Raw genomic sequence first — 15,356 nt, forward strand, 5'->3', positions numbered from 1 at the left:
TTACAACAAATTAGAGGAGAAAAGAAGATGATGCTATGAATTATTCATTTAACAGGCAAAATTAAATGGACAGTGTCTGTGTGGTAACTGGCCCATATATATATCAGCATCGCTACCTAAATGAAAGAGGTGCAGATTTGATATGAGATTTCTTTCAAACAGATATGATATAAGAGTTATTATGGTATTTTGATTTTATGATGTAAATTTGTAAACCATATTGATAGAACAATGGTTATTATTGTGGTATAGAAGCATTTGAAATAAATAAATATATGAATTTTTAAGTGCTGATGCTTTTGTTTCACCTGCTGTTATAACTGTGCCAGTTGACAACTGACCCAAAAGACTGTATAATAGTAAGGCCATAGAAAGGGGAAACCTACTTCCTTTTAGTATTCTTTCACAATGCAATACGGTTATATTAACGGTTAGCCTTTCATTAAGTAATGGAGTGGTATCAGATAGATTGAAGCAAGCTGTGGTTACACTTATTTTGAAACAGGGAAAAATGGTTGAAGATGGATACTCTGGTTTTCGCCCACTCTCCAATTTGTCGTTGTTAACCAACGTGCTTGAAAAGTCTGTGTTAGAGCATTAAATGACTGTTATTAAAAGGCAAATTTTGCATTAGTTTCAGGCTGGTTACAGGTCACATCACAATACTGAGTCACTTTTAATGTCTATTGTCAATGAAGTATTAGTGAAGGGTGACCAAGGATATGATGCACTATGTATCCAACTGGATCTTAGTGTCACCTTTGACACTATTTCACATTCTAAATTGCTTGTTTATTGCAGAAAATTGGAATTCACTCCACTGTTCTTCAGTGGTTTGAATCTTATTTTTCCAGTCGTTCCCAGCTGGTCTGCTGGACTTCTGAACTTTCTTCTCATAGACATTTGGAGCATGGGGTACCTCAGGGTTCATTACTTTAACCTACGTTGTTCAATTTATATCTTGTTCTCTTGGCAAAACTGTTAGATAGCTGGGGACTTACATTTCAGTTTTTCACTGATGATATACAAATTATTGTGTTTATGAAAAATGATCAGTCAGGTTGTGTCTGACCTCAATTGCAAACTTGGTTGCTTGGAAAAATGGTTATTTCATAATGACTTGATTTTGAATATTGACAAACCTGCAGCTATATGATTCTCTCGTAAGAACAAGCCATTGCTTGTCTCTCCCTCTATGGGACGTCGTTTGATTTCTCTCAAAGAAGAAATATTAACTTTAGGTTTTTATTGTGATAATGCATTGAAAGTTGATAAACAAATCAGTCGTGTAGTAAAATCATGTTATTACCAACTGCAGCAAAATTTGGCAGCTCAAGCTTCTTCTGACACGATCTAATTTGATTAAGCTGGTACGTGCTTTTGTTACCAGCAGAACAGATTATTAGATTTCTTTGCACCATGTACTTACTTTGAATAGTCTGAGGAGGCTTCAGCTTGTTCAAAATACTGCAGCACGCATGGTGGTAAATGGAAAGGGAACAGATCGTGTAACACCTATTTTGAAAGAACTGCACTGATTGCCTGTTTCTACCAGAATCGATTTTAAGATATTTATGTCTGGTTTTGAAAGCTCTTTTTAAAGAAATCTTCCTGAATATCTTTCCAATGTATTGGTTAAGCAAGATAATCAGTGTGTCTCTTTGCACTCTTCTCAGCACTGCCTAATACAACTTCCTTCACGTCAATCTATCGAGTTGACTACTACAAGAGCTTTCTGCTATATGGGACCATCATCATGGAACATATTATCATCTAGTGTTAGTAGCATAACTGTCTATTTTGGTTTTCGCAAAGTGTTGAAAACTTGGATTTTTGACACTGATTTTCGTTAAACTGAAGGTTCATTGCTATTAGATTTATAAAATACTGTACTAATTTTTGTTTTAGTAACTGGAAGATGTTATTGCTATATTGTAAATTGCAAAATATTTTTATTGTACACCGCTTTAAAGCTTTGCATTAAGCAGTATATCAAGTCAATAAATCCAATCCAGTTGTGTGCCGCTAACATTTACTGTGCTTGAAAAATAACATTTGCTGGTTTTACAGACATGCTGAACCACCTTGAATGATATTGAAAGAAGCCAAATTAATTTCTATTGGAGGGCGACTATTGAAATGGCAAAAGTCATACTGTTATTAACACAGACTATTAGCATGTCATCTGCTTTGGCTAGAATTCAATCAGGTTTAAAATATGTGGGAAGAAAACATTGTTTGCAAGAAATTTATTGCAAAATGAGCAAAGGATATGTAAATGCAACATCATACTTAGCTAAGTTAACCAGATAGCTCTATGTGCAGGGAGAGAAGTTGAGGCAGCTCTGGCTTTGCCCCATTCCAAAAATGGAGACATAGTCCTGCTTTCCTAACTAATTTCACAGCAAAAGCAGCACAAACTTGCAATGGAGAAAAGCCAGGACTGGATCAACTTGTCCTCCTGGACCTGGAGTTGCATGGTTGCCCCTATTCTTAGGGCATTTTGAACTGCCCTGAAGGAACATAACTTTTTATTGGACTAATTTAACATATTTGGATTAGCTTTCAAAAGCTATCATCAACATTTCTATGACCTTTATTTCTACCTTTTTTACATAAATTGAGGGTAATTCTATAATGTATATGCTTAAATTATTAGAATAATGGCATATACGGGTACATGTTCACACATATATGCATAAATGTCCAAATTACACCTTAGTGATATTTTGTAAACGTGTGTGTAATTTACAAGTAGAAGTATACATAGACAAAGTCTGGGTGGAGCATGTGCAGGACTCACTTATCCATGCAGTTTTCAGACTGCTAAAAGTTATTTATTTATTTATTTATTTATTACATTTGTATCCCACATTTTCCCACCTATTTGTAGGCTCAATATGGCTTACATAGTACCGGAGAGGCGTTTGCAGACTCCGGTGTGAACAAATACAAAGTGATGTTGTGGTAAGATAAAGTTCATGTGGCACAGCCACATTAGGGCATTGTATAACGGAAGAGTTGTGTTAGCCTAGATTTGTGTGTCAAAATTTGGGAGCAATCCTGAGATACGTGCAAATTAATTGGCAAATGAGCCAATTAACTTCAATAATTGGGTGATAAATTATTTAGCACCCATTAAAATTTGCATGTACATCTGGCTATGCACTATTCTATAAGGTATGGCGCCTAACTCTACCAGCATGTAACTCAAAAGAGGGCATGGCCATGGGCGTATCAGGGGTATTCAGAAATGTTGCATGCATAGTTCCAGAATACTGCCTCAGTGCAAATTCTATAAGGCAGTTCTGCGCACAACTGTCTTTACAGAATATTAACTTAAATCCGCATTTTCACACCTAACTGTAGTCACGAGCATTTATGCCTGCCAAAGGCTGGTGTAAATGTTTACGCCTAACTACTGTAAGTAAGTTGCAGAAATGCAAGTACTCTATAACAACTAAATCCTGGGAATGCCCTGATCTGCCCATGCCCCTCCCTTGGCCATGCCCCCTTTGGATCTGTGCACAAGATAAGTTAGGTGTGCAGGTTACAGAATAGAGGCATAGGGAGATGCACACATAGGACCAGATTCTATATATCACGCCTACAAAATCCACGTGGAAAAAAATACGCCTAGACATAGTCTATAAAGTATGCCTAAATCTAGGCATACTTTATAGAATAAGCCTAAATTTCTGTGTGGTTTATAGAATACGCCAAGCACCCATCTGCACAACTAAACTTAGTCACAGGCATTTATGCCAATTAAAACTTGGTGTAAATCCCAACGCCTAAATTAGGCACAGAATGAGTGTATTCTATAACAATGTGCATAGATTTGAGAAATGCCCATGATCCACCTATTCTACACATGTGGCCACGCCCCTTTTCAACTATACAACCTAGAATTTACACGCATCATGTTATAGAATATCCTTCGGCAGTTGTGAACGTAAATTCTAATTCCAATTAGTGTCAATAATTGCTTGTTAAGTGGCAATTATCAGTGCTGATTTTTTTGTTAACTAATTAAATTGCGCACTCAAATCCAACGTAAGTCGCGCTATATACAATCCTGGGGATAACTACTAATGACTGCTATTTAGTGCTTGATAAGGCTATTGCTTGTTATCACCAATTTATCCAATTAGTTTATGTGCATATCTCTGATCCATGGGCAAAACTGTGTGCTTAACTTTGAATGACCTATACAGAATTTGGGGGACAGTTATAGAATTACTTCCAAAATGAAACAGTTCAAAAAGGAGCCACGAGCAAAATGGCCTGCAACCAGCATGATGTATGTGTGTATGTCTCCCTGTCAGTTGGTGTATGCCATGTGTCAGTTATTTTTAATGCAATTCAGCATAATGAACCTGCTAGAGCAGGTGTAAAGCATCTTAGAAAGATCAGTCATGGGCAAGTTCTTAGCCAGAAATAGGTCTACTCTTTGCTTCTGATGCTCACTGTGCTGCTAATCTTGTCTCCAGCTTTATTCATGAGCGAGCCACATGCTGTTGTCAAATTAGTGCATCCATGACAACTGCATTCAAGGTATCATTCAAGAGTACATTAAAGTTTTAATAAAAGGAATTGCACTTCTGTACAGCATGTGTTGCTTCTCCAACTCTAAGGATAAAAAGTGTATGTATTGTACAGTCACATCTCAGCGAATGAAATGATAATGCTATTGTTCCATGTTGCTAGCATGTTTCTGAATTCATGAATGTATGCATTTTGTATACTGCTGATTTTTCCCTCTCAATTTTAGAGCTAGTGGGTTTGAATAGTTCTCTTCGCACTTATCGTAGTCTTTACGATGCGAGCTGAGTAGCTCCAAACCTCTGGAGCACACTCCCAGAAAAGCTTTGGTTACAACAAGACTCTCTCTACTTCAGAAAGCATGCGAAAGCTTAGCGACCTGAACATGTATACCCTGGAGGAAAGGAGAAACAGGGGTGATATGATACAGACATTCAAATATTTGAAAGGTATTAATCCGCAAACAAACCTTTTCCATTGTACGTGCAGGACGTGAGACTAAGAGTTCTGTTCTCTGAGTCTGACATCGCACGTACAACGTGCAGGACGTCAGCAATGCATGCAACAGCAAGAGCAGGATGGAGAGGACGTCAGCTGGCGGGGAGTGGGGTAAGCAAAAGTGAAGGTAGGCGGCGGAGGGGACGGGTTCGCCGGGAGGGGGGTCCAGGCTGGAATCTACGGGGGCCCAGGCCCCACGTAGCTACGCCACTGGTCTACAGCTTGCCCCCAGACCTCGTTGGCACTTCCATAGTGGTTTGCCCAGATATTCAGCAGCACTATCTGGATACATGTCAGTAAATATCCAGGTTAACCCTGGTGTCCATGAGCTAACCAGACAGGAGATTCTCCTGCCAGATAACTTATTTTAAATATTCCCTCCTCCTATAGAGACTAATATTCAACAACTGATCTCTGTTAAACAGAACTGGAGAGCTTATTCAATTATCTTTAAGTTTGATTACTGCAATTCCATCTATGCTGGATGTAAGGAGGGTGTCCTAAAAAGGCTGCAAATGGCCCAAAATACTGCAGTGAGGCTTGTCCTCAAGGTACTGCGTTTTGTTAGAGTCACTCCATTATTATGAAAGCTGTACTGGCTGCCCATTAAAGCCAGGATTACTTTTAAATTTTGCATTTTTGTCTTTCAAATATTGTATGGCATGTCACCAGATTGCATGCGGCCCTTAATAACTATTCCCCTACACAATATAACCTCTGGTTCTAGGGACTACCTTAGACTTCATCTTCCAGATTGCAAGAGAGTGTGTTATAAGTCGGTTCACTCTGCAGACTTTAGATATCAAGGTGCTAAGTGGTGGAATTCACTGCCAATGGCAATCAAGGGTCAGCCTGATAACTTGGTATTTTGCAAAAGACTGAGAACTCTCCTCTTTGAGAGGTTTCTATCCATTGATGGAGCATCTTAGATTGCAACTGGCCATCAATGGTCTATATTTGATATTTTGGCTTTGTAAACCTTGGCTGTTGTTTATTTACTGTTAACCACATTGAACTTGAATATAAGGATAATGTGAGGTATAAATGTCAAAAGTGGAGGAGTGGCCTAGTGGTTAGGGTGGTGGACTCTGGTCCTGAGGAACTGAGTTCAATTCCTACTTCAGGCACAGGCAGCTCCTTGCAACTCTGGGCAAGTCACTTAACCCTCCATTGCCCCAGGTACAAATAAGTACCTGTATACAATATGTAAGCTGCATTGAGCCTGCCATGAGTGGGAAAGCGCAGGGTACAAATGTAACAAAAAAGTAAATAAATAAATAGTCAACCAGATATTTAGTCAGTTCAGTACCACTGAATATAGCTGGTTAAAGTTTATGGGGTATCATTATCTAATTACTTTAGACCTGCTATTTGTGTAGTCCAGTTTAACTAGTCTACTAACCAGATAGCTCTGAACAACAACAGTATCTGGTTAATATTTAACCATGCCCCCAGAATGCCCCTTTAACTGGATAACTTTCGACAAATTGCAAGATATTCAGACAAAGGCTATGCAGTCTGCAGCACAAAAATTCAAAATTAAAGATTTATCCAGATAAATCCTGGAGTTACATGAAAAAAATCTTTTGAATAGCAACCCCCCCAGATTACATCTGGTGGACTCAACTGTTCGTGAACAAGTATCTATCTCACTGAAAACCACTATAGCAATAAGAATAGCCATATATTAGTCACCAGAACAGGCATTTTCACGTAAGATATGCAACAAGCTGGCATTTAAAACTGGACTGCTGAAATTATATACTGCCACTGCAAATCTACATTTTTATATAGCAAAAATTGGCATCAAATATTTTCAGTTGACAGTTGTACAATGCTAGCCTCACATGAAACTAAATCACATTCCCTCAACTTGTCTTAGAATATTTAAGGTCTATTTTGAAAGGCACTTATGAGATCAGGGAATGACGCCAGCTAGAACAGTGTCTTTTTTTTTGTTTAATTTGATACAGATCTACATTAAACTTTAGTTCTCTTATTTGCAAAATGGCCAGCGTTAGATATTCAGAAAAGGGGTACGAGTTGGGGTTGGTCAAGGCAGGAAAAACATTACACATTCAGAGTGAAATTCAGCTACTGAAGGGGCAATTCTATAAAGTTTTTTCTTTGTGTAAAGCCTGTTTCACATGTGGAGATGAGTGTTTATAGAATTGCACAACATATATTGCCATGATCAGGAGGATTCCTGAGCCTCGGTCTCCAAGACCAAACCCAAAGTCCCTATTCCCAGGGAAATGATTGTGAAAGCAACACAGGCGGGCTTATTTTCGAAAGAGAAGGGCGCTCATCTTTCAACACAAATCGCAAGATGGGCGTCCTTCTCCCAGGGTTGCCCAAATCGGCATAATCGAAAGCTGATTTTGGATGTCCTCAACTGCTTTCCGTCGCGGGGATGACCAAAGTTCACGGGGGCATATCGGAAGCATAGCGAAGGCAGGACTGGGGCGTGCTTAACACATGGGCGTCCTCGGCCGATAATGGAAAAAAAAAGGGCGTCCCTTACGAGCACTTGGCCGGCTTTACTTGGTCCATTTTTTCTTGCGACCAAGCCTCAAAAAGGTGCCCGAACTGACCAGATGACCACCGGAGGGAATCGGGGATGACCTCCCCTTACTCCCTGTGAGGGTTTACTGAGAAGACGGTCTCAAGGAAAGCGAGAGCAGCCCCAGAGGGAGATAGGGAGGCATTCACAAACCTCTTGTAGAGGAGGAGCACGCCCTCCGGTGGCCAAGAGACTGTTTAGAATAAGGAATAAGCCCCAGGGACCACCATTCCCATAATGCCCCTGACCCAATACAGGACTCACAGAAAGTGAAGGGGGAGGGGCAGGATTGGGAGATGGTTTCTAATCAGGGAGATGAGGAGCAGCTGGGGGAGCTCTGGGAGGAGGAGGAAGAGATGGAATGGGATAAAAAGGAGGATATAGAGGAGAGCCAGGAAGAGAGTATGGGAGTGGCTGCATGTGCACAGACTGCTAGTGCTAAGGTGAGAGGTTTCTGGGCTGTTGTACTCCCTCAACTGTCTAGAATTGGTAAGACAGGATTGATGCAGCTGGGAAGGAACCTGTGGCAGCAAGTAATTCAGAAGGTTCAGCTTGGGGGAAGAGTAAAAGGCTATGTGATGTCAGGAACTGGTGATTAACAAAGCAATCAGTGACTAACTGAGGAAGGAAAGGTGGTGTTAAGAGCACCGAACTGTGATCAGCCAGTGAGGGGATGAACCCCTGTTTGATATTGTGAATGTGAACAAAGGTCAAAGAGACTAAGATAAGACAATATAATGTGCTGCTGAAGTGATTACAGCTGAACTGATGTAAATAAAAGAAAATCCTTTGTTACAAGACGGTTGAAGTGTCTGTCCGTTTGTTGGGAAGTACCTACTAAGGTCACAGTGACTGGAGGTAGCCGTGGTTGTGGAGAGCTGAGGAGTGGAGCTGGCCACTGTAGAGGGCCAGAAGCCAGCATTGAAGCATGTCAGCTAAGCAGGGTCAGCCTGGACCAAAGACTGGAAGGGGGACCTGCTGACATCCCCTGGTGGTCACCAACCCCCTCCCACCCTAAAAAAAAAACTGTAAAAATATTTTTTGCCAGCCTCAAATGTCATAACCAGCTCCCTGACAGCAGTATGCAGGTCCCTGGAGCAGTTTTAGTGGGTGCAGTGCACTTCAGGCAGGTGGACCCAGGCCCATCCCCCCTACTTGTTACACTTGTGGTGGTAAATGTGAGCCCTTCAAAACCCATCAGAAACCCACTGTAGGTGCCCCCCTTCACCCCTTAGGGCTATAGTAGTGTTGCACATTTGTGGGTAGTAGGGTTGGGGGGCTCAGCACACAAGGTAAGGGAGCTATGCACCTGGGAGCAATTTCTGAAGTCCACTGCAGTGCCCCCTAGGGTGCCCGGTTGGTGTCCTGGCATGTGAGGGGGGATCAGTGCACTACGAATGCTGGCTCCTCCCATGACCAAATGGCTTGGATTTGGTCATTTCTGAGATGGGCATCCTCGGTTTCCATTATCGCCAAAAACCGGAGACGACCATCTCTAAAGACGACCATCTCTAAGGGTGACCTAAATGTTGAGATTTGGGCGTCCCCTACTGTATTATCGAAACAAAAGATGACCACCCATCTTGTTTTGATAATACGGGTTTCCCCGCCCCTTCGCCGGGACGTCCTGCAAGGACGTCCTCAGGAAAACTTGGGCACCCCGTTCGATTATGCCCCTCAGGGTATACCAATAATTTCTGGTCTGGAATAAGAGGGGAAGGGAGGAGAGGTCCCAAGTGTATAGGAAACTTCATAGGGGAGGAGCTAGTTAAGGGAACAGCCCCATAGAAGATGAGTCTCCCTGGATCTGCTGAAAACAATATATAATGGATCCCAACAGGCCTAGGGAAGCACAGCTTTTAGTGTGACACAAGAAGATTGAGGAACCCATCCCTATAGAAGTAGAAGTACCTGAGATACACAAAGTGGACCAAATGTCTGTCATGTCCCCTACCTCAATGCAAGCGGCGTCCTCAGGCTGCACAGGGTCCCGTCGACATGCACACTTGACTGGCACAGCCCTGAGCCATGTGTGTGTGGTTCTTCTCTGGCTGCAGTCTCCTTGATTGCTTTGCTTCCATGCACCTGGCTCTGCTCTCTCTCTGCCTGGCTTCCAGGCCCCTTGATTGCTTTGCTTCCACCCACCTGGGTCTGCTCTTCCTCTGCCTGGCATCCCTTACTTCTCTCCTTTTGGTCTTCCGGTTCCTCCTTCCCCTGCTCTTGTCCTATGGCTGTGCTCCTTCTCCCTGCTGATGTCAATCACCAGCACTTTATCAGCTGAGCTCTCCCTAGACTCCTTGCTTTGGCTTCTACTTTGGTAGGTGTTACTTGCTCAGTAGTGTGCTTCTCCTCTACTTTGTTCTTCATTACTGACTCTGCCTGTACCTGGATTACTCTCGTGTCTGCTGCCCACCTATTGACTCTGCCTGTACCTGAATTACTCTTGTATCTGCTGCCTGCCTACTTACCTTGCCTGTACCTGGATTACTCTCATATCTGCTGCCTGCCTCCTGACCTTGCCTGTACCTGGATTACTCTCGTGTCTGCTGCCTGCCTACTGACTCTGTCTGTACCTGGATTAAGCTCTTGACCTGCTGCCTGCCTACTGACTCTGCCTGTACCTGGATCACTCTCTTGCCTGCTGCCTGTCTGGCCGTCACGTTCATCACCCCGCTTCCTGCTCCATCTCATAAGCCCTGCAGGCCGCCCGCACCTAGAGGCTCAACCTCTGGGGAACGGCGGTCAGCACAGGTGAAACCCGGGGTTGTCTGGCCACCAAGCAGAACCTGGTCTGAATACCAGGCTCGGCAGCACTCTACTTGGTACAAGAACTCACAGGTCTGACAATGTCTAATGAGGAGTTTATGGACTGTTCCGATGCAGAAAATTTTGCAGAACCAAAGGGTTTAGAAATGTGAAAAGATAGAGGGAATTCCCTTGTCCAGGAAAACTCACCAACAACTTTCTGGTTGACAACTATGGGGTGGGGGATAGTGCCTGTTAAGTGATAAAACTATCCCAAAAGGAGTTGCTGTCAGGGGTCCCCAGAGCTCTTAAAGTTGGGAGAGCCCAAACCAGGAAGAGACTGAAAAGAAAAGTACTGGGTTTTTGATAGCAAATTTGCATACAACTTGTGGACAGATAAGATCCCTGGATTATACATTGCTGAGGGGGGGGGGGGGAGGAATTCGGGGCTAGAGCCTATCTTGGGACTTATACAAACTGATCTTAAAATATGTAGTGTCTTGCTGATGTCTGGATTTTGACCTGGTTTGTTCATCATGAGTGGGAAGGAGTAACAGGACCAGGACCCTGTGAGCAATCAACAGGATAGGGCAGACACTGGCTCTCTTGGGGTCACCCTGGATTGCAGACCCTTCCTGTTGGAAGAAGGCCCCTTTACTTGACAAGGTGCTGTGACATCCTGTGGGATTACTTCATGGACAGGTCAGATGTGTGGACACGTATTGCTGGCAAAGGACCCCCCCATCTGTTACAATATGCATGTAAAAATTATGTCCATGGTAAGCATGTGTCTTCTTTTATGTGATCTGTTGATGTTCTCGAGGGCACACTTTGGATAGAATAGAGACACAGTTGCAAAGAATGTGCATATTTTATAAAATACACATGTATATGCATATAATACATGCACACATTCACCTTTTATAAAAAAAATTGGAGCAGATGGAAGCTTGTTCAAGAGTATTTGTGTAATGTTGGGCCTGGATATAGGAGCCTATTTCATAACAGCACATAAACGCCTATTTTAGCTTTTATAACACAGGCTTAAAATAGACACCTTTTTGGACTTCTTGTATTCGATTTTTGTTGTGTTGATATACTGCTTAATAAAAGTGGTTTACAATACATAGAAAAACAATACGATAGGCATCTTGTTATAAAATCAAGACTGGAATGTGTAAGTTATACATCCAAGTGCTGACAAGTAAGGGGGTAATTCTATGTGTCTGACTCCGTGTCGATGCTGTGATGCCGCATGGGGAGCGCCTGTTCAATAATGACATCTGGAGACCCAGAATACTAGCATAATCCAACGCTGGCATGCCTTACATTTATGTACCCGAAGTTATACCAGTCTTAGAACTGGCATCACTGAGCACACCTAAATGTTGCAAGGGGGTGTTTAATTTATAGTATTCTATAAATTATGTGCATAACTGGGAGACATACCCATGCTCCACCATATGTACACCCCCTTTACATTTGTACACTATCCCCCAGGTTCTGCGGCGACTAAAGTTACCTGCGCGGCTAAATTGCGTGCACAACTTAATTGTTTAACAAGCCAATCGGCACCGATAATTGGCCAATGATGAGCAATTATCAGCACTAATTGGCACTAATTACAATTTACATACTCAACTTTCTAAGTGCATGTAATGTGTGGATCTTAAAAGAGGGCATAGCCAAGGGAGGGGAAGGGGTGGGATGTGGGTGCTCCTAGAAACTACACACACTGTTACAAAATATGCCCAATCTGTGCTTAAGTTAGGCACAGGCAGTTACATTAGGTTTTAGCTGCTGCAAATGGTCATGCCTAATGTTAGGCGCGGTTTATAGAATAGCGCTAAGCACATTTTTTCCATGCCGATTTTTTCATTGTCATATATAGAATCTCGTCCTATAGCAATAATGCATGCCCCTTTAGAATAACACTTATGATGCTTACACACATAAGTGCTACTTTCTGGCATATAGATATATATATATCTGTCGTCATAGCCAGAGTCACCATCTAAGCACCAGTCAACATATCAACCCATGCAGTCATTTAAGTCTTGTTTTTTATACCATCCATTTTCTGATTAGAGATCCTCTGTGCTCATCCCATGCCTTTTTGAATTCTGTCACCATTTTTGTCTCCACCACCTCCCTCAGGATGGTATTCCAGGATCAACCATCGTCTCCGTGAAAAAGAATTTCCTTACATTAGTGCTAAATCTACCACTCTGCAATCTCAATTCATATCCTCTAGTTGTGCCATTTTCCCTTCTCTGGAAAATATTTGTTTCTATATTAATACCTTTCAAGTATTTAAATGTCTGTATCATATCTCCCCTGTCCCTCCTGTCCTCTAGGGTACACAGCTTCAGGTCTTCCGATCTCTTCTCTTACTATTTTTGTCACTTTCCTCTGAATGGCTTCAAGCCATTTTACATCACTAGCAAGATACAGCCTCCAAAACTGAATACAATTCAGATAGGGCATCACCAATGACTTATACAGGGACATCAACACTTCCTTTCTTCTGGAGATAGATAGATAGATAGATAGATAGATAGATAGATAGATAGATAGATAGATAGATAGATAGATAAATTTGGCAAATATACATGCATATGTACATATGCAATGGGGTGCCTAGTTATAGAATTGCCCTTTTATCTTTTAAATGGCAATCATGTATTTGAATTATGACCCCCCCCCCCCCTTGTCTCTATCAAAGTGATTATTTCCAGTTAATCTATTTTTTGCATCTTTTTTTTGTACTTTTCTTTATAACTTGATGGCATTCCTTTCCTTTCTAACTTAGGGTGTCTTTTGGTAAGCTGTGGTAGTGTTTTTTTTAGCAAGTGGTAGAAATCAGCTGACGGTAAACACTAAGGTGCCCATTATATTCCTATGGACGTCTCAGTGTTTACCACCAACTGATTTTTGCCACGAGCTACTGTGGCTTAGTAAAAGGACCCCTTAGATTGTAAACCACTTTGAGCATTCACTCATTTAGCCGTATACCAAGTACCTTGTAAACAACAAGCAATAAACAATTGCCTGTGCATTAGGATGCACTGTTACAAAATAAGGTAGGAATACCTTGTCTATGGTTGGCAACAACAAGGAACGTCTCTCCAGCAATCTGAAATGCCTCCCAGTCCCTAGCGCTGTGCGTGGCAATCCTCTGGTAAATGAAAAACTTCTGCTTCATGGAATTCCACTTGTAAATCACAGACAACTCCTGCCTGTTTTCATTCCGTTCAAAATTAGCCACTGCTAGGAAGATCTGAAAAATAAAACAGACACCTCAGGTTCCATTCATTTTAATTTCTTTTTGATCAGTCTTCTCCTCTGGAAGTTAATATTCACATAAAGGAAGCTGGGGGAGTAAGGGGAGGGCATCCCTGATTCCCTCCGGTGGTCATCTGGTCAGTTCAGGCACCTTTTCGAGGCATGGTCATGAAAAAAAATGGACCAAGTAAAGTCGGTCAAATGCTTGTCAGGGACGCCCTTCTTTTTTCCATTATCAGCCGAGGATGTCCATCTCTAAATCACGCCCCAGTCCCGCCTTCGGTATGGTGCCGACACGCCCCTATGAATTTTGGTCATCCCTGTGACAGAAAGCAGTTGAGGACTCCCCAAATCAGCTTTCGATTATGCCGATTTGGGCGACCTTGAGAGAAGGACGCCCATCTCCCGATTTGTGTCAGAAGATGGGCGTCCTTCTCTTTCGAAAATTCACCTGACAGTCACTTAAACCTGCATTTTTCTGCATATAGGAATTAGCTGGAAACGTACACGCAGACTTTCATTCCCTGACCTGAATATGCCCCTTGAGAGGCTTCTTCATTACCTCTGGGAGATATTCCCAGTGTTGTAATGTAACTAAGTAGATGTAACTAGTTACTGTACTTAAGTAAAAGTTTTGTTATTTTTACTTGTAAAGAAGTTCAGGAAAAGTTTGTTACTTTTACTTTTACCAAAGTAATAATTTTACTAATTTTTACTACTTTTACCTAATTACTTCTGATGCTTGCAGATAAAAGTAAAAAGTTAAAGTGGCAGAGAGACCTAAATGATGATTCCTCAGTAAATCAAATGAAACAGCTAAACCTGGAACAGGATTTTGCTATTGCAAACTTCATCACACAAACAGAAGATCTTCTCCTCTTAAATTTTAGTGTTCAGGGAATACAGCCTATGAGAACAGTAGAGTTGCCTGTGCTTGTTGAACTGGTTACTAGTCTCCAGCCAAACAGAACAGTGATGAGTTTGGTCACTCTGAAGCAGATAAAGCTGAAGCTGGTTGCAATTCTTGATGAACAGACATATGCCTCTATCACAACAGACTGCTGGACATCCCAAGGAAAATTTTATATTGGCATGACAATCCACTGGATTGATATTCTGCTTATCTGGCCTTAAGACTGAAGAGTTTCCATACATTTGACATTATTGTATCAGTTCTTGAAGATATTGAGAGTTTACCATCAGATGAAAAATAGTTAGGTCAGCAGACTATGATTTCAACTCTATGAAAGCCTTCTCTGAAATTGGACAGCATGACAATGATAACAAAAATGAAGATGAAGATACAAGCGATGAATTAGCACTACTGCTAATGCAGATGATAATAACAACAAAGATGATAAAGCATTCTTTGCTATAAGGAAGTCAAGTGTTTCAGACAGAGATTCCTTTGATCAACACCTGCAGACCCAGTTAAAAGACATCAGTAGTACTGCAGCCTTGCCTGATTTGAAGGAATTTTTTATCAGACTGAACCATCTACTTCCTGCTAGTGCAGCTGTGGAACTTCTTTTTAGCTGTACTGGATTAATGGCTCACAAGTACACTCACATGAGTGACATTCATTTTCAAAATTTAGTTTTACTAAAAGCGAAGTAGATTAAATTGTAGAGCAATAAAATAAATGTTAACAATAGTTGCATTCACTGTAATTACCGTACTTTTACTTTTTACTCAAAATGTTTTATATTAGGCAGTCACC

The 15,356-nt window shown here is 41.6% G+C and overlaps 1 protein-coding gene across 1 annotated transcript in view; it reads right to left on the reverse strand.

Annotated features, from left to right (window-relative positions):
* Positions 1–15,356, reverse strand: part of TSPEAR (thrombospondin type laminin G domain and EAR repeats) — a 149,991-nt gene that overhangs the window by 21,649 nt on the left and 112,986 nt on the right. Inside the window, exon 8 of the mRNA XM_030209633.1 lies at positions 13,445–13,631. Within this exon, the coding sequence (XP_030065493.1) occupies positions 13,445–13,631 (187 nt within the window). The remainder of the gene's footprint in view (positions 1–13,444; positions 13,632–15,356) is intronic.

Source organism: Microcaecilia unicolor, chromosome 7, assembly GCF_901765095.1.
Source record: "Microcaecilia unicolor chromosome 7, aMicUni1.1, whole genome shotgun sequence".
NCBI lineage: Eukaryota > Metazoa > Chordata > Amphibia > Gymnophiona > Siphonopidae > Microcaecilia > Microcaecilia unicolor.